Genomic DNA, 27,503 nt, shown 5'->3' on the forward strand with positions numbered 1-27,503 from the left:
AGCAAGTAGCGGCTATCAGAAGTCCTTTGGCGTCAAACTCGCACTTTCTTCCTTGCTACACCAGCCATTCTTCAGGTAAGTCGCAAGAATTTTCGACAATGACTACTGTAGGAAAAATTGCCTTGTCTAAAACTGCCCTGCCATCTAAATTTTGAACAAATTCGATACTTTTTCATTCTAATAACAAAACTTTACAATGTAGTAGATTTCAAAACCATTTTTTTTTTAATTTCTTGATTTAAGATTTTAGTTTATCTTTTTATTGTATGACACATATTATATGGGACATTTCTTGTTAGGTTTAAAACATATAAAAAGGTAAAAGAGTTCTCTGAGATATTTAAGTGTGTCCAAAATGTAGTTGAAATAATCCTGTTACTTAAATTTTGAACATTTTTACTGATTTCTATTGTAATAATCAAGTTTTACAATGCAATTATTTTATGTAGTGATTTGTAAATCCTTGATCCAAGATTTTCATTAATTCCTACATGACATATTGTATTTCGCATATTATTGTTATGATTAGCATATGAAACATAGCTCAAATACTTGAAAATGTTTTATTTGGAAGAATTATTGTTTTATTCAAAACTTTTTAAAGCGTATAAAGGTTATCTAAGATTCTTCAGAGTATTCAAACGGCTGATAAAATTCTACTTTTATATAAATTTTAAAGAAATGAACTGCTTTTGACATAATAATCAAATTAAAATGAAGCAAGTTTAGATAAGGATTTGTAAATCCTTAGCTAAAAATTTCATTTAACGTCCTAATTATATTATATGCTCTAATTGAGACATTTATTGCCCTATTCGAAATATAAAACAATATTAATAATTATTAGTAAGCATATAATTATTTTTTTATCTTAATTGCTGATTCAAATATCATAAATTTTGCAAATCGGTGCCCAAGTTAGATAACTAATTGTGTGCTTGAGAAATTAATTTTTGATGGCAAGATCAGAAACATGTTATTTCAATAGCATGAGTTTTACATTAATCCAAACTGATGCATTAAATTTTCCTTTTTTATTTTATTTAATTTATGAATATTTACTTCTTTACTTGAATTGCTTCCATACATAAATGACATGTGAGTAAATACTGCAATGCAGTTAAATGCTTATTCAGTTTTAAAGAATTGCCATTAGTGCTATGAGAAACTGAAAACAAACTAAAGATAATGCTAAATTAAAAAAGAAAAATATTCTTTTAAAAATCTTTTGCACATTTTTTTTTACTTGACATGTTTTATACTTGGAGACAAGAAACTTTTAAATTTATTTTTTACTCTGTATTTGTTATTGTAACATTGCGAAATTTTGCATAAGTGAAATCTCGATGATAATATAGTATTTTAATCTTTTCAGAACTTAATAAAAGTAAATCGCGTAATTTTGAATATTTTTTTTTAATTCATACAAAAAAGGTCTTGAGACTATGAATTTACGAAAAGAATAAATAGTTAATTCGCGATATTTCCAAATACATTAAAAACTAAAGCGTATAAAGCAAAAAGAAAAGAAAAAAATACATTTTATTTTATTAGAGGACTGCAAAATAGAAAATTATCTTTTGTCGAAAAGTGGTGGTAAAAATCCAGTTGCAACAGTATGAGGCATTGTGTGCGGTAGACTGTACACCACAATGAATGTATGAAGAAAAAAAATCAAACAAAATCATGTCAATAATCCATTTAAACGAATTTCTTCTCATAAATGCAGAAAGAGCCAATGCGTAATAATTAGCACTAAACGTGATGCCTGTAGGAAAGCATAGGAGAAATTTCCAGACCAAATACTTCATATTTTTGATTTTTGCCTTACTTTCTATTGACAATGATGTTTATATATACTTATACATAAATTGTATTGAATTTTGAATTATAAAAAAGATCAATAACGTAGTAAAAATACGTTTATTTTATTAACATTTTGCACGAATACAATTTATTGTAACTTAATGCATAGTAATTTAATACATTAACAAAATTCTTTATCAAACAGCACAGTTCTCAGTTAAAGTTATGAGTTATGAGATTTGTTTTTAAATTAGAAGAAATTTTAACATATTTGTTTATTAATAATAATTGAAGCATTTAATGCTTATGTTTTTTATTTAATTTTAGAAAGAGCCTGAAGTAAGAGTTTTGTTAAGCTTCTAGAACAGACAGCAGGTTTTGACTGCAGATTTTCATTATATCCAGCAAGATGGATTTAGAAGAATATAGAATTCATGGTAAGTTTTATAAAATGTAATGTATCACCTTACAAGCAGTCTGATTCTTATTTGATATTTGCTCTTGCAAATATTCTAGTTCTACTATTACATAAAATACAGGACAAATTATTATTTGCACTTATAATTCCAATAAGAAGACAATTTCGGATAGAGTTTGTAGTCCGCATTTCGAGATCTTCTGAAAATCTGTAACCCTAATTCCCACTAGATATTAACATGGCTCTAGTAGCGCATATATATTATACAATATTGTATTAAATTAAACAATATTCTCAATGCAACAAAATATTTTTGAATATTGAATAGTATAACGGGCAGTATTGCACGATATTGTGCACCATTATAGATTATTATTTTAATTATATATATACTCAGGAATCATATAATATAGCACACAATATAGTACAATATTGTGAACCATTATAGATTATTATTTTAATTATATATATACCTCAGTATCATATAATATAGCGCACAGTATCGTACAATATTATGCACAATTATAGGTTATTATTTTCAATATATTTATACCTCAGTATCATATAATATAGCGCACAATATAGTACAATATTGTGCACCATTATAGATTACTATTTTAACTACATTTATACCTCAGTATCATATAATATAGCGCACAATATAGTACAATATTTTGCACCATTATAGATTATTAATTTAACTACATTTATACCTCGGTATCATATAATATAGCGCACAATATAGTACAATATTGTGCACCATTATAGATTACTAATTTAACTACATTTATACCTCGGTATCATATAATATAGCGCACAATATAGTACAATATTATGCACCATTATAGGTAATTATTTTCAATATATTTATACCTCAGTATCATATAATACAGCGCACAATATCGTACAATTTTGTGCACCCTTTTAATAAGTGAGAGTTCTGAGTAGAATCTGAAATATGCAATTCGAGTTCTTCAGAAAATATGCAGCCCTAATCTACACTAGATGTTTAAGATGGCTCCAGTCGGTCGTATTTATTTATTGTACAATATTGTATGATATTAAGTAATATTCACAGTATTGTATTATATTGCTGAATATGGAATAATATAATGTGATATCCCACAATATTGTACAACAGGCTGTGATGTCTGTGAAACATAAGGTGTACTAAAAGAATGTAGAAAACCAAAGGTAACTGAGGCTTTTTTTTCAATACAGTAAGGAATCAGAATGTAAAGGGGAAGAAAAAAGAACGTAAAAAGAAATATACTGGATACAGAAATGTAAAGAAAGAAATGTACTGGATAAAGTGTGTAATAGATTTAATGTAACTTAAATGTACAGTAACAGTGCAATACAGTTGCATGAACTTACATAAACTCCCCAGTTGCATGAACTTACAAATCATTTGGAGGATTCCATATATGATAATGGAAGCCAGACGGAGCATCTACAATAAATCTTTGGAACTCGTAAATTAGATTCATTGAAGAAGCTTCTGAAGCTATATACACTGTGCATGTTTTTATTCATATAAATATGCAGTTTGAGCATTTGAAAATTTTTAATCTATTAAAAATATGGTTGCACTTTATCTACAGTATTTTTTTTTCTTAATTAATCGACAAAAGTCCGTCTGAAGGCTATCCTTCCCCTTTATGTTCCATTGCAAAGATGAATTGTCTCTGTCTGTTGGATTTATCTTTAAAGTATGTTCCATGATATTAGAAATGTCCTGTATGACAAATGTGTAATATATCGAAAAACATGTGCATATGTGTTTTTAAAAGTTGCCTCATACAGTTACTGAAAACTCAAGCAGATAATGAAAGAAAAATTAATCCATGCTTAATTGCACTTTTAATATAATTATGAATATGCGTCTCTTATAATTTACAATCAGCTATATATTCAGTCAAATTAAGCCTAGCTCTGACGCGCTCTCACAGAAATAGCTAAATATCAGAACTTCAGTTATGGCATCATTGATATAAGAAAAATGAGACATTATTTACATTTTTATTTCATTTAAAGAAAAATTAAAAAAAAGAAATCATATTGAAAAAAAGATAACAGAAATAAATAGATTAATTTAGAGTAATTAGGAACGGATTTAGCATGCTGTATCATTTTCTTCGATTTTAAATTTCAACTCCGTCAACATCAAATTGTTTCGTTTCCTCAACAAAAGTATTTTATCTTCAGCCACAATTAATGATTAATAGCATCAAATCTTTATTAATAATCAATTTTTATTGATGAAAGATAATATATATTTAGATTGCATGATAGATTCTTTAAAAACGTCATTTGTTCATTTAACCCAAAGTAATGAACATTATTGGTGGTACAGGACTTTAGCAAATTCCCCCGACTTAATATTATTGCCAATCATGCAATAAATTATACCAAATGCATAAAACATACAGATTTTTGCTGCTATGAAAGTCTATTCCAATTACCAACAGTGAACATTATCAGGGGTATTTGAGGACATTATCCTGATAATTAGGAAAATATCTAAAAATGAAAATTGAATTTCACTCGCAAATATAATATTCTATAAATCTAAGGAATAAGTAAATTTTTTATCGATTTACCTTGCAAACAACCGATGTAGGAAAGGAATAATAATTCTTAGAAAAGTTTCAATTTTACTTTTTTGTGCACGATTGCAACTAAAGTAACCAAACGTTATAAGAATAATTCTGAAAAAGAAAAGCGGAAATGAATTATTTGTCTTCCTCTAGATTACCTTCAAGAAGGCGAATGCTTACCAAAGACTTTACCGGTGCATATTATAATCACCATTTCCACTTATTCCTTGTTCCCAATTATCCTACCTTAACTTACATTATTAAATGAAATTAAAGACATTAATAATTATTTTGCTGAGAAATATAATTTGCTTTCCCGATATTTAGGGAAGGCGATGGTGGATTACATCGCTGACTATTTGAGCAACATCAGAAAAAGACGTGTCTTCCCGGATGTCAAACCTGGATACATGCGTCCTCTGTTGCCAGATTCAGCCCCGGAAGAAGGAGAGAATTTCGATACCATCTTAGAAGATGTAGAGAAGATAATAATGCCGGGTGTAAGTTAAAAAAGATTTTTTTAACTTACTAGTAGCAACATGGCATACATTTTCTAAATGTACAATTAGTAATTAACAGCTAGTAATAAACACGAACATACATTTTCTAAATGTACAATTAGTAATTAACAGCTAGTAATAAACACGAACATACATTTTCTAAATGTACAACTAGTAATAAACACGAACATACATTTTCTAAATGTACAACTAGTAATAAACACAAACATACATTTTCTAAATGTACAACTAGTAATAAACACAAACATACATTTTCTGAAAACACAATGAAATAAATATCTATGAATCTTATAAAAATATGATAATGCATGATTCTTGTTAATTTTTTCCAATATTTTCGAATAACCACATTGTTTCATAATTGATCTTGAAATTTGTTAAAATATATTTGGTGCAGAATGTCCCTTATGTAATTGACATCAACAAACAAATGAATTAAATTTTTGTTTATATTAGAAACAGTCTGTAAATAACGATACAAAAGATATTTCATAGCAATTATTTCACGAAATCCAAAAAAATATTGTCCAGAACTATCTTAGATGTTTATAAGGCAGTGACAAGAATCACGAATGGAAGTTTGAATACTGTTTGATTTTTTGAGCTTACTAGAGATACGGAAGTCAAAATGGGCCAGATCTGCACCACGAGGAAGAAGAATCCAGGATTTCTCAAATGACTTCTGCAGATGCTGCCTATAAAGAAAAATAACTGACACAGTTATAATATCTGTTTGCTTATAAATATCCAACTTTAATGAACTTAAGATTCGTATAAAAATATCAATTCACATTTCCGAATTGTAATAATCGTTTTTTATTATAAATGAATTCAGATTAAATCTTAAGTAAAATGGCTCGTTTTTATTTTTACATTTCAGATAACCCACTGGCAAAGTCCTCAGATGCATGCTTACTTCCCTGCTCTGAATAGTCCAGCATCTCTCCTTGGCGACATGCTAGCAGATGGAATGGGATGCTTGGCCTTCACATGGGTAACGATTTCTGAATCAGTACATTTTCACCAACCAGTGCCAGTGAAAATTCCTAATTTTGTCTATCTTAATCATTATTTGTCGATAATGAATCAACAAGATCAAGAACCATTTCTGTATAGAGGTAGTATGTGGTGGTATAATGTTTTTTCTGCCATGACAATGATATGTAATTTCTATATGACAGTGTAATGATTCAGCTTCTTCCTGGGTGACCACTGTGACATTCCTTTTTCCCACACTCGATAATTTACATTCCGGGCCATTCTTCATCAACGAAACTCCCACAGTGTTAAGTGCCTCCAGATTGCCAAATGGAAGACCCTCCTTTTAAGTACGGTCGTCTGGCCAATTAGTGCTAATCCAGATAAGGAACCACACGTGCGTTTCCCAGGGAAATAAATCGTGTCTTCGAAAGGCGAGAGTGTCAAACACTCCAGATGTCCAGATGTCCTTCATTTTTCCCATTGTGGAGGGTGGATCATCAATGGACATTTCCCACGGGCGACCAGAGGCGATTCAGGTTGTTCTGAACGGTGATTGGGTAACAGGGAGTGGACAGGAAGAGTGGAGTCTGAGAGGAAAATAAAAGGTGAGATTTTTCGGAAGAAGGGGGGAGAGAAGCTTCGTGTGAATCGGACTTCTGAGTAAAATTCCACCCGAAGCAAATTCGGTGGATTCCGAGAGCTACCCCTGGAGTAGCCTAAGACGCCAACAGCCTGTTAGCTGTTCTTGTAAAGTTGTTTCCTTCGAAATTGTTCGAGGAACTATTCTTGTTTAATTTTCGTGTTGTAAATAGCATCATTCATTTAACCTAGATTAGAAAGAGTTGTTTTTATGTAATAAAGCTGTAAATAAAGAATTTGATCATAACACTACCTGTTATTGGATCAAGACTTTACAACAGTTAAAAAAAATGAAAATCATTTCTTTAATACCAAAAGGAAATGGTGATTTTAAGAAGTGTGGGATTATATTTGAGACAATTTGGATCAATTTCGTTTCTCAGATTATTTTCACTATATCAAAAATTATTTCTGTATTGCTTTAACATGTGGCTATGCATAGCTATTTCTACTGTGAAAGTCGTCTTTAATCTTGGTAGAGCAATGAGAGATACTATAACCGCTGTTTTAATTTCTTGAGCAGGCGCTATCTTATGAAGAGTGAGGTCATATTGGTAGCAATTTAGTTTAATTCCAGTTCCGAGCACCGAAGATATGGAGTTGTAAAAGTATTTGAAAAATACCTGTAATAAATTTATACTTCTGTGGAAGACTAGATGTTGTCAAAACAGGATTTTAAAATAAATTAATAAACCAAACAGATATTTTAACATGAAATTGCATGTGTGTCAGCGTACATGTAAGATAACCTGTCCTAGTAATTTTGAACTTATTTTTTTAAGTCTTTATTTTTGTTTTCAACAGTGCACTTAAAAATAGTCGGGTTTTAAGTATACTGTTGGATAGTCTTTCCAGAACATATATTAATTGATTACAAAAAGCAGTGTAAAACTCATTTCTTTAAAAACAATTGTACATTTTCCCAGATACGCCGCTGCACTAATCTGAAAGTCGAGAATAAGCAGTCCTCGGTTATAACTGGATTACACTGGGAAAAAAATTGATCAATTCAGCTAAAAGTTGGCGCTGGTTAGAAATTGTAAGATTCATATGAACAAAGCGATTTATGTAATATCAGAAAAATGGTTACACTTTATCAAATTATATTAGCACAGCGATGTCACAAAACTGTTTTAATTGTTGGAAGTCGTTTGGGTACAAAATTCAGTTATACACGGCTCAAACTTTTAAGATCTAATCTAAAGAAGCATACATACAGGAAAATTTAACGAATAATTTATTGCCTGGGGAAACTGGAACTTATTTTTTGGAACTTATTTTGGAACTTATTTTTAATTTAAAACTATTTCGAAACAAACAAAGTAACTTTTTGTCTATACGTATGCTGTATGTTTTGGTATTCATTGAGGTTAACATTCCTCCATGTTGACTAAAATTTTAGTGAAATATTCCATAAAAGCATTCTATCATATAAAGGTTGTTTCTTTTAAATTTTTTTTCAAAATAAGCATATAATTAATATTAATGATGTTTCATAACTTCAGATATTTATTATTTCTTGAAGGCATCCAGTCCTGCTTGTACCGAGCTGGAAATCGTTGTCATGGATTGGCTAGCGAAAATGATTGACTTGCCTCCAGTTTTCCTTCATTCGTCAAACGGGAAAGGAGGAGGAGTCATTCAGGTCGTATACCATTTCTCAGATATGCTTTACTGGATAATTAATTTACAATTCTTCAAAATAAAGAATCGATTAGTTTGCAATAACAACAAAATTATAAGAAATGTAATAAAAGTGATTAGTTTAAAAATGCAGAACTATCCTTAAAATTACATTTTTAAGTGCTCAAGAGAAGTCATTAATAGAAGTTAGTGGTCTTTAAATTAATTAAATCGTATTATGTTAATTTATTGTATATGCAGAAGATGAGTTTTGAAAATCATTCTGAATCTATACAACAAAAAGTTTAATGTAAGATGAGGTGGTATTTGTGGAATTAAGATATTTCATTCACTCCATGTTCTTTCAACAGACCACGGCAAGTGAATCTACGCTGATTGGACTGCTAGCTGCCAGAACTCAAATGTTTCAGCACTACTGTGAAAAAGACGACGAAATAAATGAAGCAGATCTGAATACGCGGCTTGTTGGTTATACCTCAGATCAGGTAGGTTTTAAAATCTGATATGCATTAGAAAGTTTAACATAAAATTTGCAAAGTTTCAAAGTGGCATTTAAATTATTAAAAGAAATATATCTTCCATTTACAGTAATAGAAGACTTTATTTTTAAAAGCCTAAAATTTTAAGTATAGGATATGTCGTAAAGATTCATGAATTAAGTTGAAGCTATACTTTGTTCAAATAGCTAGGCATTTGAAATCTAATTCTACTGCAGTCAGTGATATGGCAGGTGTCATGATGTGATTATTACGCCTTCGGGTGTTACTGGCAGTTTAAGAAGGGTAAATAGTTCCGAAAAACATAATACATGGTATTTTGTATTCAACTTTCATTATATTTGGCTTAAAAATCGTATGAATGATATTAACATTTTGTCGTCATGGCATATGTCCCTGATGCCATAAGGATAGCATATTGTTACAAACCTGTAATGCTGCTTCCCAGCATTATTAGTTCTATCATCAGAAAGATCGATTCACAATCATCTGTATTGGATGATGCTCGGGTACCGAGTCAGTGATCTCAAAGCGTGGTGACAAACTTGGCGACCATTTGGTGACTTGGCGATGAATTTGGCGAAAAAATGGTTATCGCTGGAAACTTCGAAAATTTTAACAATCCAGCCATTAGGAACTGAGATACGCCCAGAAAATTCTCGGCCTGCATCGGAACTATAAAAGGCCGGCAGTCTGAAGCTGCAATGAATCGTGAACTTGCAATGATCGGAAGTGTAGTCGGAGTCGTAGACAAGTAACGAGTCTTCGGGAGGATAGCGAAGCAACTGTGGAGTGCCAGCATTGTGTGGAGCCCAAGCTATTGTTGAACCGAGCTGTTTGACGTGTCCTGTTGTCTATTGTAGAAACAGCATCAAGTTGTGTGTGGAGTAGCCAGTCGTGTGGTAGTGAGTCGGCAGTTAGATATAGTTAAAGCGAGGAACAGTGAGAATTTCAGCCGTTTGGAGATACCGTAGAGCGAAAAGGATCCCCACTCCTGCTTAGATTCTGTCTTGCCGCTTTGTGCGTTGTGGTCGATTATTACTTGTGGGCTACTTTTTGCTGTAGTGTGCCACTGAGTGCTGTCCTGTGTTCGTCTCGGCTGTGTATATTTGTCGTCTCTGTGTATTCGTTTCTTTGTGTGTAATAAACATTGTCCTTGTTTTTCTACAGAGGCCTGCTGATTGTGTTTTCATACCATACACCTGCTACAGGTGCATCCGGTGATCCGTAACAGTACCTGACGGATGAGAAGCACTGAGAACATAAATTTGTTTTGCTCAAAAATATATTTGGCGATATTCGTGGCGAATTGCTTATTTATATATGGCCAGTGTTTAAAAAGAAGATTTGGAAAATAAGATTCTTCAGCTAAACAACAGGAGTGATTTCCTCAAAACATTCTCGCATACTCCGTAATAAACTTGCCATGCCAGAGAACGCCTTGCATGACATTGGCGTTCAATAGCTGTGAAATATTGAGTTTTGGCGTGAATGTAGTATTTTTATTAAATCGATCGTCTCATCTTTGGCACTCTTTTTTGGCGCTTAGTTCCCGGAATGCGGTTAATAATATCCAGAAATCGAATTCGTGCTTTAGACACGCTTTTCACAATCGATTAATATAAAGATTTGAAACAAAACTGCATTTGTAGCAACAAGATCCTACATCTAATTTGATATACTTCAGTCTTTGCATTTTTGAGTTATCGAGTTAACATGTTTCTGAAATAACAGATCGACAGGCAATCAACCCACGGTTGGTTTTGTCTCAAATTTTGATTGGTATCTACACTATAGATGTTAAATGTGAGTGCCGATTCTTATCTATCTAGCTATCTTCAATTTGTAATTATCGTGTTGACATATAATCATACAGCCGGACAGATGAATTTTCTCTCAACAGATTTCACTCAAAATTTGATAAAAATCTGAGAATTTGGTGTAATGTCCGTATACTAAATTTCAACTGTTTAGCTGAAAGGAATTTTGAGTTATCTTTGTTACAATCAGACAGACGGACATTTTCAAAAAAAATGTAACGCAGTAAAATGTTTAACGTGGGGATTCGTCAAAAATCTCCCAAAGGGAAATCGATTTTTTTTGACGATTACTATACTTTCTCTATGCTACTTCCACGAGAATGTATTAATATATAATTTTACATACTAATAAAAACTGCATTCTTATAGTTTGAGTGAATTTATTATTTTAAGTAGCAGATAAATAAATGTTGATTTTGTTTGCTTATTTCAGTGTTTCATCCCGTTCTCAGCAGTGATTTCTTTTGTAGGCCCATTCCTCCGTGGAGAAAGCCGGTCTCATTGGCTTAGTCAAAATGCGCTATTTGGAAAGCGATTCTGATTGGAGCTTGAGGGGCGAGACTCTGATGGCAGCTATTCGCCGGGACAGAGAGAAAGGTCTCATACCTTTCTTCGTAAGTTACAGCCGAGTTTTAAACGTATCAAAAAGTTTGAGCATGGTTTTCAGACATATCAAGATGTTTGAGCATGGTTTCCAGACGTATAAAACCATTTGAGTATGGTTTTCAGACGTATCAAAATGTTTGAGCATGGTTTTCAGACCTATCAAAACGTTTGAGTATGGCTTTCAGACGTATCAAAACGTTTCAGCATGGTTTTCAGACCTATCAAAATGTTTGAGCATGGTTTCCAGACATATCAAAGCATTTGAGTATGGTTTTCAGACGTATCAAAACGTTTGAGTATGGTTTTCAGGCGTATCAAAACGTTTGAGCATGGTTTTAGACATATCAAAATGTTTGAGCATGGTTTCCAGACGTATCAAAACATTTGAGTATGATTTTCAGATGTATCAAAATGTTTGAGCATGCATGTGTTTTCAACTTCAGATTGTCAATTAATAATAAAATTTCGGTTTTGATTACTATTTCTTTTTTTAAATCAGATGGTATCCAAAACATTCGGTGGTTATGCTTGTGTAAGGTGCATTTTAGGCTTATTTAGTGTAAATATAACAAAAATATATTTTTAGTGTGATGATATTCTTCTTGGGCCGCGATCTCTTCTTAAATGACTTCTCTAATAAAAACATTGCCCATATCAACATGAACTGAAAAAATTTATCTTATTTTTTTAAATGACAGTTGTTCTTTGCGAATTTATTGATTACCTTAATTTACGAATAACAAATGTTGCATTCTAATGATATGTGTATTTTAACGATGATTCTTTAAATTTGTGCAATTCAACATTTCCTATCACGGGGTATGATTTTTTCTATTATAAATGGAATCAATGTTCTCTGTTGCAAATTATTTCAGTATGTAGCAAATAAAATGAAATGATTTAAGGCAAAATTAGGAAAGAAGTATTTTAATAGAATTAAAAGACACATTATGCAAAGAGTTTATAACGTTTTCTTATTTCAAAGGACAATCCGCCATATCAGATCCACCTTCAATTGGATATAGCAACCTCCCTCAGTATCTCGATGCTGATTTGCTTTCTCGTCTCCCCTTTTCCGTGGTTGCTATTCCAGACTTTTCACTTTTCTACATCTGCTCATTTCTCTTCAAATTATCATTTAGTCCAGCTCGAAGTCTATCTGCCGATCGTGGGTTGCGACCCTTCATGTAGCAGAATAAACGCCTTCAATTAAAAATATATTAACAAAAAGTTTCGTCTACTAATTGATTTGAATCATCGTTATATCTCTTATCTTTACAAAAGAGTATAACACTGATATCACAGTTTCTAATATCACAGTATTCACATTTTAAATTAAAATTTCAAAGTAATTCGCCTTTACGTTGAAATACTTATTACTAACACTGCTTAATATATTTATGAATGAAATAAAATTATTCATATTTCAAATGAGACACAATAAAAAAAAGGCTTTTTTTCTTGAGATACTAAATATTAAATTTAGAAAAATAAAGTCAGGTTATTGTGCCATAAGAGAAATGGTGATTAAAAATATTTTCTGGAGTGTTTTATTAACTTTCTTTCACTTATTCCATTTCATTTTAGGTATGTGCAACTCTAGGAACAACAGGTGCTTGTGCTTTTGATAATTTGGAAGAAATAGGGATTATATGTAAGTATATTATATTATATGTAATTATTGTATCATTATATGTAAGTAACAAATTGAGTTTCAAATTTTGATCATTTCATTTTGATGTATATCTCTCATTTGAGCCTTTGATTTCTCTCGCATTTGATTGCGTTTGCTCTGAAAACAATACTTAACAAATTCTGAATTTAAAATTCTTCCTTATTGTATTTCAATTAACTATAATTAATTAATTAACTTTCTCTCTATTTCTCTGTATATTGAACTTTTCCTTAGAGAAATTTTCAAAAAGGACCTTAATTTTAAATAATATTTGCACATTATTTATTTCATATAGTACACAAAATAAGTTTTGCAACGAAATTTTACAACTTTAATGGATTCCGCTCTCCCAACTTTGTGCGATTTCTAATTCCTCGAAATTCCAACAAACTCAACCGAAATAGTTTGCCATGATAAATAAGAGCATTTGAAGAACTATTGAAGAAGGTATCGAGAAGTCTGGTTTTCTTAAAGTTAATGAAGATATGATCATTGTCCTATGAAAGCATAACATACTGTTAACTGTTATGTCAGAAATGTGATATTGGCATAATAGAGAAAATGAAAATAAATAAGTTTATTAAAAAAAAAACTACTACAAGAAAAAATGCAAGGGGATTTCCACTTTAAAAAAGTGTTATAACTGATGTGTTAAACTTTGAGAGGAGAGTAAAAATTTCCATAAAATTTCATTTTTTATAACATTCGCTTACAAAATATTTTACAGATAAGGCTATATATTATATTCCATTGTTTTCCAAACTGTATGACACGAGTCAATTTTTGAGGGATTGCGATAAGATCTTAAACGTAAATAAAGCATTTAAAAATTTATAAATTATGATATGGAGTTCAAAATATTCGTATAGGTACATGATAACAATATGGTAAAAAACAGCGCAATATGCAAACAAGTGACTCGTGTCGAATGATCAGAAATGGGGAAAAAGTGTATTTTCAACGTGCGGATGAGGTATAGAAAGAATTGACGTTTTCAACATAAAATGACTGTAACACCATCTATTGCACCAGTCTGTAGCTTTTCTTAATGTTACTTTTCCTTATAGTACCCCTCCCCTCCTTTCACCTAATGAAGGACTCTTTCTAAGAATCTTCAATTCATTTTGAATAAGCATAAATTTCGAAGCAATTCGTTGTCATTTGTATAAACATTTATTGCATTTAATAATAATTTTTTTCCTTCAAAGTTCCACTTTTACCGGTAAAATTCTTTCATAAGAAACATGTACTATTTATTTCTGGAAAAAATTAATGCGCTGCTAGTGAAATGGATCTCTATAAATAAAATTTCCAAAAAGTTCATCACAATATTCGAAAGTTTGGAAACCATTGCTATAATATTGGGACTGGATAAAGTGGATTGATAAGTTTCAATATTTGGTTCTTTTTCGCTGTTGTAGTTTAATTAACAAATTTCTGTTTACAACTTTTTAAGAGGACGATGAAAATTAACTAGAAATTGGTCTGTATTGTGAAATTTCATAATTGTTCCTCTGATTTTATTGATTTTTTGGCTTCATGATATTTTTGTTCCCAAAACTCCTAAAAAATATCACCCTAAATTGGGGGTGTTAAGAAGAAAAAAAAAGTAGCATCCCGGACGAGTGGGCGCACGGACGGCACTTCGCAAGTCTTAACACTTGTACTATTATCTATTGTTCTATTCAATTCTGTGTTTGAACTGAGTCTCGAATATTTTTGAGTACCTACTAGTGAATGATGCTACCTGCCTCCGTTGATAGGTAAATCCAAGCCAAAATTTTTGTTCTTTATTATGAAAACCAGAGAATTTTTCGTGGAGCCCCACTTAGAACTTGTGAACCCCTGTTTTCTTTTCACCTCTACGTGGACCCCCGTGTGGTCTCCTATGGACCCCTGGGGGTCCACCTGGACCACTTTGGGAACCTATGCTTTAGGACATAGTGTTCACAACATCCAAATAAATAGTGTTACGAATCCTTGATGCGGCTTCCCAGCATAGTGGGTTCCATAGGAGATCCCAAAGCTTGGCGACAAACTTGGCGACTATTTGGCGACTTGGCGACTTGGCGACGAATTTGGCGACTTTGGCACCAAAATAGATTATACCCGAAGCATCGGGAATTTTCCCGACCCGTCCAGTAGGAACGAAGATACGCCTCGAACGTTCCTGATTGGTTGAGAGGCTTCTAGCCCCGCCTCCTGAGACCTATAAAAGGAAGCACCCGCAGCTGCCGGGTGGTGATGAGTCGAGTCGTGGACCAGTGGAGTCGAAGAGTAGTCGGAACTGACGCTAAAGAACTGGCCTTCCAGAGATAAGCGGAGCAGCGACGGAGTGAAGCTAGTGCTGAACTAAGCTGTGTTCTACTGTCTGCAGTAGAGTCTGTTGTATGCTGCTGTTTTGTATGCTTTACGTCTCGGCTGAAGATAATCGTCTTCTGTGCTGTATATAGTTGTCGTCTTTGTGCTGTCCTGTGTGTCTTCGTGTAAATAAACATCGTTGTTTTATTTTCTACTGCCGCTAGCTGATTGGGCGTTCTTCACACCATATAACTTCCACTATCCAAACGAACCCCGGAAATTTCGTAACAATAGTTTACAGATTTTTTAATGTTGTAAATTAAAATTTAAATTTAATCTCTTGTATTATTTTTGCTGTCTACATTACTTTTTGTCAACCGACTACAATGAGTATGAAAGATATCAATGAATAGAAATTTCTATCATCTTCTCATGTAGTGTCATCATCTTTACACTTGTTTAAAATGTAATTAAAAGAAAAATTAAACTGTCCTAAAAACTGCCGTGGATGTGCCACTGTTATCACATCTTTAAATAATCTTTTCTATTTTGTATATACAGGTCGTTGAATATTTAATTTCGAAAATCCAAAACACTGAACCATACTTTTTTGAGAGGGAAGGCTCTGAGAAGACTGAATGTACCACATGGATTTACTGGTATTAGTTTTAAATTCCTCTAATGCCATTGGCTCGTCGATTCAGAAATGAGAATTTTCAAAGATATTTCTCAAGGGAGTATATTTGAAATACATTTCAAAACCAGAAGTTTTTGCTTCAAGTGACATCAAATTCGAAATTCGACATGGTATTTATTTCTTTGTAAGCGATGTGTCCGCTTTTGAAAAATGGCTTATATTAATAAATTAAGAATATGTATTAAACCAGATATTTTTCCGTTGTAACGAGAACAGAAGGACATCAAAACAGAAAAATAATGTACCAATAAAAAAAAACGAAATGAAAAGAGAAAAAGAGACCAAGTCGAGTTTTAGACAACTATGCATCAATTTCTGAGCAACAAATCTTTCATGTGAAAATTTCACCTCTGTCTCTGCTCAGTTTAAGATAATATTTAAGATAAGATATCTGAACTTTCTTTGAGGAAAAATAAGTATTTAAGATTAAACCAAGAAAAAAAAAGTAAAAATATTTTTTAAAGAAGCGTCCCAACTTTGCAAGTCTAATAGACATTCGCTTCTAATATTTGAATATAATATTACTTTTAAACTCCAGTCATCAAAATTCAGTGCATTTAAAACCTATAAACTAGAGTTTTATATCTCGTAGAAGTTATTTTATGAACCTGAATGATGTAACAGCTCATATAACGTCACCCATTGGTAATGTAGTCACTTATAGCTTTCTGTGCCTTATGAAGAGTTACTGACTGTTGCAAAGATATAAAATAGAAAACAATTATCCATTTTATTTCAAGATGTCAGTTTAAGAGATAATTTATAAATGTCTTATTCTCGCTTTTCTATACAGGCCAAAATGAAGACTTGTGGCTCCACGTAGATGCAGCTTATGCAGGAACTGCTTTCATCTGCCCGGAATTCCGGCATTGGTTGAAAGGCATCGAATATGCGGATTCTTTTGCTTTTAACCCTTCCAAGTGGTTGATGGTTCACTTTGATTGTACTGCGATGTGGTAAGAAACGGCAACCATAAGGCCATATTTATATTCATTCTCAGTTTTTCTTCTTTTTTTTCATATTAGGATTAAATAATAAATAAAGATATTTTTCCAGCGCATTCAGCAATATTTTGATCCAATCAGTATTTACTGTGGATCATAATTTATATTCATAAATTGATTTATGGATATATGGATTTTTAGGCCTTAAAAAGAATTTTGTTCACATATGGATTTTATAATCATAAATGGATCTGTGATCACAAATAGCTTTTACGGTCATAAATTAATTTTGTAGCGATAAATGATTTTTATTTATTGCTATAAAATTAATTATAGCGATATTTAATTATAGAATTATTAGACACGTGTTTATTTTGTGGTCTTATACGATGCTAAGGGGCAAGCGACCACAGAAGACTGCTTGTAAAATATCATTTCGATCTCCTGCTTTTTCATTTTCCAATTAATATGTGTATTTTTATTTTTTGTAATGAATCATAATTTATAGTCATAAATAGATTTAGGGACATATGGATTTTAAGTCCTTAAATGGATTTATATTCACATATGGATTTTATAACTATAATTGGATCTATGATGACATATAACTTTTATGGTCACAAATTGGTTTTATTGTCATAAATGGATTTTCGGCTGCATGTGGATTTTATGGTCGTATATGGTGTTTAAGAGCATAAATGGTCACAGATGGTTTTTATGATCATCAATGGATTTAGGATCACATATGGATTTTATTATAATTGGATCTATGATGACATATAACTTTTATGATCATAAATTGATTTTATTGCCATAAATGAATGTTATAGTCATAAATGGAATTTTAACTGCAAGTGGATTTTATGGTCGTATACTGTGTTTAAGAGCATAAATGAATTTCATGGTCACATGTGGATTTCTATGGCTCTAAATGGATTCTCTATAATCATATCTCTATAATCAATTGGGACAGTAATGATTCTATTTCCGTAAATAAATTTAGGGACAAAATATAGATATGATCATAAATAAGTTTTAAATGTCATTTATAACTAATATGATTGAAGTATAAATATTTCCTAATTGAAGCGGTTGTCGAAATTGAAAGAAATATAATTTAAAATATTTAACCTTTATTATCTAAAAGTCCCGACTTTGGATATATCAAGTAAATAAAATGAAAGCAAAAAATATATAATAATAATAATGTTTAATTTCATGTAACTTTCAGGATTCCACTTTGAATTAAAAAATATTACTTTTTAAATTTAAATTTCAATATTTCTTAGCACGATAATGGTTGTAAGCTGATGTACTTTCTGCATGCTGCATGCTGAAATATGCATGACTGGGATTTGAGCAAAACTCTGTACAGGCAGATGACTGAACCTACCAAATTTGTTACGTAGTTACTCCTGGTTTAGCAGTTGCTCTCTAAGGAAAGGTTTTACAATATTTTAATTAATATTAAAGTTTGACCAAAATAAGTTCATAACATATTTATGAACAAAAACTATTTTTACATCACTTCGAAGCTAAAAGGAATTTTTTTAATGATGCAAATTAATGCTTGAGAAATGTTTTCTCTAATTTTAATGTTTCAATTCTTATAATATATTTTACAATATTGCTCTTCGTTGTCATAGCAACTAAGTTTATAAACACTCAATTTGTAACAACGTAAATGCATTTTTCATGTGCACTTTTTTCTTTTCTATAATTAAAAGCAAATTCGTTAAAAAATAACATGAAGGTAGACGAATCAAGCCTAGAGCAATGTTTTGAGGTTCCGATCTTTATTAAAACATTTTTGTTTCTCATACAATATTGCGATCAATAGATTGGAAGAGATCAAAAGATGCATCTAAATTTTGTTATATGGAAGTTTATAATAATTATATTCTACAATGAAACATTTTTTTCTTGTCAACTGAATTTATTCGAATTTCATTTTTTTCCAGGGTGAAAAATAGTGAAAGACTGCATCGGACATTCAATGTTGACCCATTGTATCTAAAACATGAGAATACAGGTAATTGTGTCCATTCTTAGTATTCGAATTTTTAACAAGTAAACTGAATTCAAATGATAATATAAAATCTGACCTGAATATGCAAGAAATTTGTTTTTATATTAAGGTTGTTTTCATCTGCCCCAGGGCAACTTCGTGTAATTGTACCACACAGTTTAAAGTTCATACATCATCAAATATTTTAGGACATTATGACCTTCATCATTGTCAATGACCTTAACAATGAGTAGAATTGTATTTCGAAAATCACGAAGGCACTTCAGACTGAAAGGTGGCGAACTCCATACTCGACACTATCGAAGATCAGTCTTAAGTCTAATGAACTTTAAATTTTTCAAGATTAAGGCCCATGACATAAATGAGATTTATGTTTTTAGTTATTAGATGCAAAATGTTAAAGTAATGATTTAATGATTAGTGTAAAAGTGTTAAAGTAGATTAATGATTAAAATAATGATTAGTGACATGATGCATGATTATAACAGTTAGGAAATATACGCATCGTCTGCAATGCAGATGTGACGACCAATTTGTTAGCGAAACTTTTATTCAATATTTCCCCCAGGTCAGGAGAAAATCAGTAGGAAGACAAGGGTATTTGTGCACTACTCAGAAGTAATCATTTTCCTTCAAGATTTACCAATATCTCGTGTCGCTACCCTTTCAATACAAGTTATTATACATTGTTTATGTTGATATTATTCGATATTCTGAAAGCAGCAAAATTGCGTGAAGATGTCGTAGCACTTTTTTATAGTAGGTACTTTGTGCTAATGGTGAATACTTGACACAAATATAAAATATACACATGGCTAAACGTCCACCTTTTATGGACGTTTAGCCATGTGTATATTTTATATTTGTGCCAAGTATTCACCATACATATGGGAATATTGACATGAAGTGCAGGATTAACCATTGTCCACTTCATGTAAATATACGAGGGGTGAGAACAAAAAAAAAAAAAATTTACAAGCAGTGGCATTTGGAAGTAGAAATTGTGGATGGGAGTATTGTTACTCAGAGTGGAGACAGATGGCGCTAGTTGTCTTAGACCGGTCGTTCGAGCAGATAGTGTTAGTACTGAGATCTGAAACAGCGACAGTAATGGCAAGACGTCTAGAGAAGTAGTCTCGCACAGAGGTACGAGCCGCGATACGATTTCTATGGGCCAAGAATGTGTCCCCATCGGACATTCATAGACAAATCGCTGAAGAGTACGGGGGCGAAGCAATGAGTAAACAAGAGGTGGCGAAATGGTGTCACTCTTTTGAAGAGGGCAGAGAGATTTCTGGAAACGTTTAGGTAGGAGGTCTGGAGCCATCCTCCATACAACCCCGATTTGGCTCCCAGTGACTATTTCCTTTTCCAGGCATCGAAGAAACACTTATCCGAAACAAGGTTCACATCAGACGGTGATGTTCAAAAAGGTGCCGAGAACTGGCTCAATAGCCAGGGACCTAATAATTATCAAGACGGGTTAAACAAATTGGTCCAGCGGAATGAGAAATGCGTCAACAGATTTGGTGATTATGTAGAGAAGTGACTTCCCCATATGTCTCTTACTTACCATTTACATCCTGTGTCTATTGTTAATAAAGCATTTTTCCTTTGCCTTGTAAACTTTTTTTTAGATCATCCCTCGTAGCTCAGAATTACACTGTCCGTTAAGTATCGCTTTGCTGTGGATTAACATAACGCAAATGTTTTGAAATGAACTAAAACTGCCCAAGCTGCTTGAGAAATTGACTGAAACATTAAACTATTTTGCAGATTTAATTGTAGAATTGCAAATTTTCTGTTGAAAAAATTCTTTGCTCATCAAAAACTACTTCGTATTTAATTTTTTTATCTACAATACTAAGCAAAATTAATTTTCGAATGTATATATTTATGAGTAGTCTGTTTAAATTTATATGTCAGAAAGGTTGAAACATTATAAAAATTTCCCAAAAACATTTTTTATTTATCAGCTTTTTTTCTCTATCAACATGTTAAACAAGTTTTTTTTTTAACTTATTTTTCAAAAATTATATAATTACGACGTTGCAATAAGAAACTAAAAAATTATTATAAAAATCAACGAAGAGTTTTTTTAATTTTAAAAGTGCATAAATAGACAAAAAAAAAAAAAAAAAACTGAATATATACATATATATATATTAAAGAAAGTTATAGAATAATACAGAATTTTCGAATATATCTTTGATTTGATAACTTTATAGGTCTGGCTGTGGATTTTACGGTGAGTATTTATTTATTTTATTTATTTATTTACATATTACCTTCCTACCAGGTTGTTTTTTTATTTGTTTGGTATCAGAAAAATTTTCTACACGATGAAAAAAGAATGCGAATGATGTAGTTCTATTAATTTAAGATATTTCGGGATATTTGTTGGAAGTTTGTTTATTCTCCCTCCAGTGAGTCGGGGGTAAGACAAACTATATGGCTGTTGAGTGGTGATGCATTTAGCTGTTGAGTCAAATGCGCCTGTACCCATTTGAGTTGCGGCGAGCGTGTGTGAGTGAGTGGTTGCTGTTGCGCCAAGTGAGTCTGACAACTTTGTGTTGCTGCGTCAAGTGAGCCAGACGACTTTGGGTTGCTGTGGGTAGATGGGGCCAAAACAGCTGTACGACGATTGAAGGTTCATCGTCCGAGGTCACCAATGTGACGGATTGGGATGAGCGAGGATAGAATCTGAGACCTTGTGGTTGGCAGCCGAGTAACAAGACCACAAGACAAAAGCAATTGCTCATGTTTTGTGGCTGTTATCTGACTTATAAGCTTTTCACCACAATCTCAAGTAGAGCAATAACCACCAAACCACATCGATGTAATCAACATAAATACCACCCATCTTTCTGGAAACAAACATAAGAGATATGCAAAATGAGCAAAAATTTATTCCCTTGGTTCTGTTGTTTGGTTGCGCTTGGCGTTTCCAAATCATAATACAAGACGCGCAACGTGAACATATTCCCGTGTTATGTCTTTACAAGTTTTAAGCATAAATTGGCTACGTTGGTTTAATTGGCTGGTTGCACTTGATTAATCGTAATAAAAGGCCTACTAAGTAGTATAAATTTATTACATTTTCTGTTAGCACAAGAGGCTGTACAATATTCCGACGGCATCTTCATGGTATTGTGCAGTATTTACTGTGCAGTAGGTAGTGAAAAGCTTATAAGTCAGATGACAACTACGAAACACAGGCAATTGCTTTTTTCTTGTGGTCTTGTTACTCGGCTGCAAACCACAAGGTCCCAGGTTCTATCCTCATTATAATCCACCACAATATATATAGCATGTTCTCCAGCAGGGCTTCGGAATTTAAGTCGGTTACCGATTTACGGTATCCATATGTTTTCCTCCTAGGTGGAGTTGCTTTGAAGCGACGTCATATAGTACTCCATTTGGACCTTGGCCTGGTCGGGATTTATTTATCTTACGAATTGCGCATTTAACGCAAGACATTTTCTCACTTGGAACATCTTACATTAGGATTTAGCACTTGTCAAATGTGCAATCATCCAGCTGAATTTTGGAATCCAGTACTCAACCTGCAGAAAGCAAACGACCGTCCTATTAATCATGGGGACATAAATCCTCTAAAACCAAAGGTAGAATTAGCTTCCCCAATAAATGAATAAATGAAGAAGTTCTAAAATCAAAAGTTTGAATAAGCTCTTTTAAAATAATGAGTGAAATGCAGCCCCACAACTTGGTATATAGATCAGTTTAATGCTAGATGACAAGTTATTTACGTTTGTATTAAGACTGTAACGCTCAGCGAGTTAACACCATTTACTATCAATCTGAAATTTTAAAATGCTCTTGCTTTTAGGCTGCATTGTTATCGGTAAATTACGGTAAACAGGATGAAAAAGACCATACAAAACGCTCTACAAAACAGATAATTGGACATAGAGATATCAAATTTAGCTCATATAGTTATATGTGGCTAGTTGGTGTTTACTGAAAAAGGAGTGTTCAAAATGTTAGTTAGATTTTTAATTAAAAATGAATCAAAATTTCGAAGTATTTTCATCGATAATTTTGAAACATTTTCTTTTTAAAAATCATTTTATAATATTTTAACATCCATAAAATAAGTTTTCCAGCGACATCGATTTTTTACAAACCATTTTTTCTCTAATTTTAACACATTTTTGAAAAATATTCTTGGTATATTGATATCCTTCACATTGTGATAGTATTAATTCTAACTTTTATGAGCGTATTTAATTTATAGGTGCAGTAAAAGAGTAAATGTTAAAGATGATGATATTCCAAGGCTGAAATAATATTCATTTATTATGCTTTGGAATAAAGTTTCTAAGTTTCTTTAAGTTCCTTTAAAAATAACAATTTTCTAAAGCATATTCGTTATCAAATTAATGCTTTATTTTCTATAAGGTTCCTCATTTCAAATTAGCAAACAGAAATTCTAATGTTATTTATTTGAAAAAATATTTTCGATATAATTAAAGTTACTTCATTTTATGGATTACTTCTTGAAATATAGAAGTAGCCTTTTACATATAAAGAATATCCAACATATATTTGATTTTTTTTAAATAAACCTTTTTTGTTTTTATAACGTCTGTAGTTCTACAAATTATTCTTAGCACATTTAAGAATATCAAATTGCTGATAAATTGTAAAATTATTTAAGAAAGACAGATGGCAGCACGATATGTTTATTTAAATGAGTCGTTCGTTCTCGAAATTAAGTGAGCCAGATATTGGTATCTTATCATTATGGAATTTAAATAATTATAGTTACATTTGTTGTAAAATGTATGCATTTACGTTAAGGTATTTGATTTTGTGTGATATTTTCTTTAATTTTTTATAGCACTGGCAGATATCTTTGAGTAAACGATTTCGTGCTCTGAAATTGTGGTTTGTCCTTAGAAATTATGGAATAAAAGGTTTGCAGAAACATATACGACACGTAAGTCTTTTTTCTTATTATTTCTTGTACATTCATTCGAAATGGCCCTGTAGAGCTTATTCAATTCCCAATTAATTTAATCAAACGTTTAAGTCCACCTATAATACAAGGAAATATCTGGCTTAACAGTTCTAAATCGCATTGTTGAATAATTGTTTTCTATTCACAGATTATTCAATGTTTCAATGAAAAAAAAAAATTTATATTTTCATTGCAATATTACTTTTTGTGAGGATATTAATATGAATACTAGATATTCGATTTTTCTAATAAAGAAATAAACTAAACTTTTCGTTTTATTATCTAAATACAGAAGAATAGATTAAGATTGCTTTTTGCATAAATTCTTTTATTTCTATTTCTTAAATTAATCTCAAAATGAAAATGTCACTACAGTAATTCTTAAATGGAAATATGGCATGAATGATATGCTAAAAGTTTTTCATTTCGAAAGCAGATTGCTTATCTTTTGCGCATGTATACTTCTGCAGCTTATCATAAATAATCCAATATCTGTTAATCACACAAATCATAAAGAGCTCGACAAATTTATCCTGTTCATTACAAGCATTGTAAGAAGTAACCCAACCTGCCAAAGTATCCGGGGTTATGAGTGGTTCGCCGAACGAAAACTTCTTCTACAAGATAACCAGACTGACAGGCCAGATTCTTAAAAATATAACAGTAACATCTGATACGTAATTATCACAATGGCACTATTAAATCTTACTTGAAGTATATTTGTTAAGGGGAAAAAATAGATTCATCCTGAATTTGTGTTTCCATTCCAATAGTTATAATAGTTTGAGTGGTAATGTTTATATATTTTCACTTGTAACTTAATCATATTCAATGCATATCAATAAGTAGGAAATCATATTTATAACAAGTTCATTTTTTTTTTTTATTTTGCATGTATTAGATATTCTTTGAATGATTGTTTTATGTACATAAACTATTATAAAGCAAATAATATATTGTCAGTACTTTCAATGGATTATATATACTCGAATTAAACCGTAAACATGATTTAATAAATAAATATTATTCGTAAAAATGTATACAAACTAATTGTTAACGATTTATATACAATCTGTTATTTTAAAAGTACATATTATAGTTGGATAATTGATTATTGTAATAAACTGCATTTGTTTAAAGTGACTTTATTTTTAGGGAGTGGAAATGGCCAAAGAATTTGAAAAACTAGTTTGTGATGATGACCGTTTCGAAATGCCAGCAAAGAGACATCTGGGTCTTGTTGTTTTTAGAGTAAAAGTAAGAATGCTTCGACATTAAAAAAAAACGTATAAGCCTATTCCAAAAACCAAAATGAAATATTTAATAGTTTGAAAATAATTTTTAATCCAAATTTCCATTATAAATTTATACCTATTTGCAGCGATTTTTTTAACGTTTATAAGATTATTTCCGTACAGAATTGGATCAATTTATTTCATTATAATTTGAAACTCTTCAAAGAAAATCCGATGAAAATTGACAAGAAATAAAAGCATTTAATCTGTAAAAAAATTGCTGCTTGTTTACATTCCCAGTTTCATTGCACTGTGTTGAACTAGGTAATTAAAAACTCTCATCATAATACTTGAAGTAATTGATGATGAGTTGAAGAAAAGGAATTGAATACAAAAATGGACATCTGTAATATTTATATCAAATGTAAAATATTGCGTATGCGTTATTATGTAGTTCTTCAATATTACATTTATAAATTCAAATAATATCAAGTATAATTCTTTACGATATTTTACGAATTTTTCCATTTTTTCCATTCGTAAATATGTTTCTCTCCGAAATTTCATATTAATGTGCATGATGTCCGTAAGTCTTTTTTATTGCCCATTAAAATTGCAATTATATACAGATTGTCCATAATTTCATATTAATGTATATAATTTACATACTTTTTTTACTATGCATCAAAATTGTAAATTAATATATATATAGATTGTCAATAATTTCATATTAATGTGTGTGATTTCTATAAATTTTCTTTGTGACGCATCAAAATTATAAATTATTATATAAGATTTCAATAATTTTATATCAATCTATATGATTTCCATAAGTTTTTTTTTATTTTGCATCAAAATTGTAAATTATTATATAAAGACTATTAACTCTCATCTCAATATAATACCTATTTCCTAAACCTTTAAAAACGAGTATATACTTCCGATAGGAAAAAAATGATTTTCATGATTTAAATCATTGTATTTTATTTTGGAACACACTGAATTTATAAATCCATTACTAAAAACTGGAAAATCTAAATTTTAAAAAAATTTATTAGTTTTATTAGTCATATTTAATTAAATATTCGTAACACACTAACATCATTAAAAGCTGATTCTCCAATGATTGAAACTACCGAGGCTTTGAATTTCATTTTTTAGGCCAATCAACGGGAGCTTCGAGAAAGCTTTATACTTTGATTGGTAGACATTTCTGGAGGCAGTAATAATCTGAAATATTCTAATAGTTTACATTATTCGAATTAATAAATGTAATGTTTAAAAACTACAAAATTACATTTTTATGCAAGTAAATATAAAATTATAATAAATATTAATCATAATATATTATTTAAACTCTTATTATTATATTAAATTGTACATATTTAATCATAAAAAATTATGTTGGCTTTTTTCCCAATAAGGGTGAAAATGAGCTGACAGAAAACCTCCTTAAGAAGATAAACTCCAGTGGCAAACTCCACTGTGTCCCCAGCTCCTTGAAAGGCAAATACGTCATAAGATTCACGGTGACGTCACCTCAAACGACCATCCGGGATATCCACCACGACTGGGCCATCATTCAAATGATATGCAATCAAATACTCAACGAATCTCCTTCAGGCAGACGTCCTATATCAATGGCAGAAATCAAGAAACGGAACCCATCTTTTGGCACCAGCCTACTGCTCAGTAACAGCCCCATGACGCCAAAAGTCATGAACGCCAGCTACGTCGCCATCTTTGAACCAGGAGAAGCCATTGATGAGTTCCTGGCCAGAAATGGCACCATGGACATTGCTTGCAAGGATTCCCCAGTGCTCCAGAGGAGGGTGAAAGGTCTGGTGAGGGGTCAGCGACAGTTCAGTTTGGATTCCCATATCGATCTGATGGTAGCGGCAAACTCAAAGAGATCTGCGAGGAAGAGTGTGACTTCGATTGAGGAACAGAGTCTTGGAGAGGATAGTGAAGAAAAATCGTCACCTGAAGAAATGCCTCGATGTGATAAGTGTGGTCAAGTGATTTCTCTGTAGACATTCCTTTCTCTTTGCTTCGCTTTGCTTCTGTCTCAATAAATACTGCTTCTGTGCTCTTTTCCTTCTGTTA

At 31.5% G+C, this 27,503-nt stretch overlaps 1 protein-coding gene across 1 annotated transcript; it reads left to right on the forward strand.

The window, feature by feature from the left end:
• Positions 1-27,503, forward strand: LOC129966555 (histidine decarboxylase-like). Its single transcript, XM_056081002.1, has 14 exons — positions 1-75; positions 2,134-2,243; positions 5,152-5,324; positions 6,226-6,339; positions 8,491-8,610; positions 8,960-9,094; positions 11,397-11,540; positions 13,120-13,186; positions 16,999-17,161; positions 19,111-19,181; positions 21,407-21,426; positions 24,043-24,141; positions 25,318-25,419; positions 26,822-27,503. The coding sequence occupies exons 2-14, from the start codon at positions 2,216-2,218 to the stop codon at positions 27,428-27,430; spliced, it is 1,845 nt and encodes a 614-aa protein (XP_055936977.1). The 5' UTR covers positions 1-75; positions 2,134-2,215; the 3' UTR covers positions 27,431-27,503.

This window comes from Argiope bruennichi, chromosome 4, assembly GCF_947563725.1.
Source record: "Argiope bruennichi chromosome 4, qqArgBrue1.1, whole genome shotgun sequence".
Classification (NCBI taxonomy): Eukaryota; Metazoa; Arthropoda; class Arachnida; order Araneae; family Araneidae; genus Argiope; species Argiope bruennichi.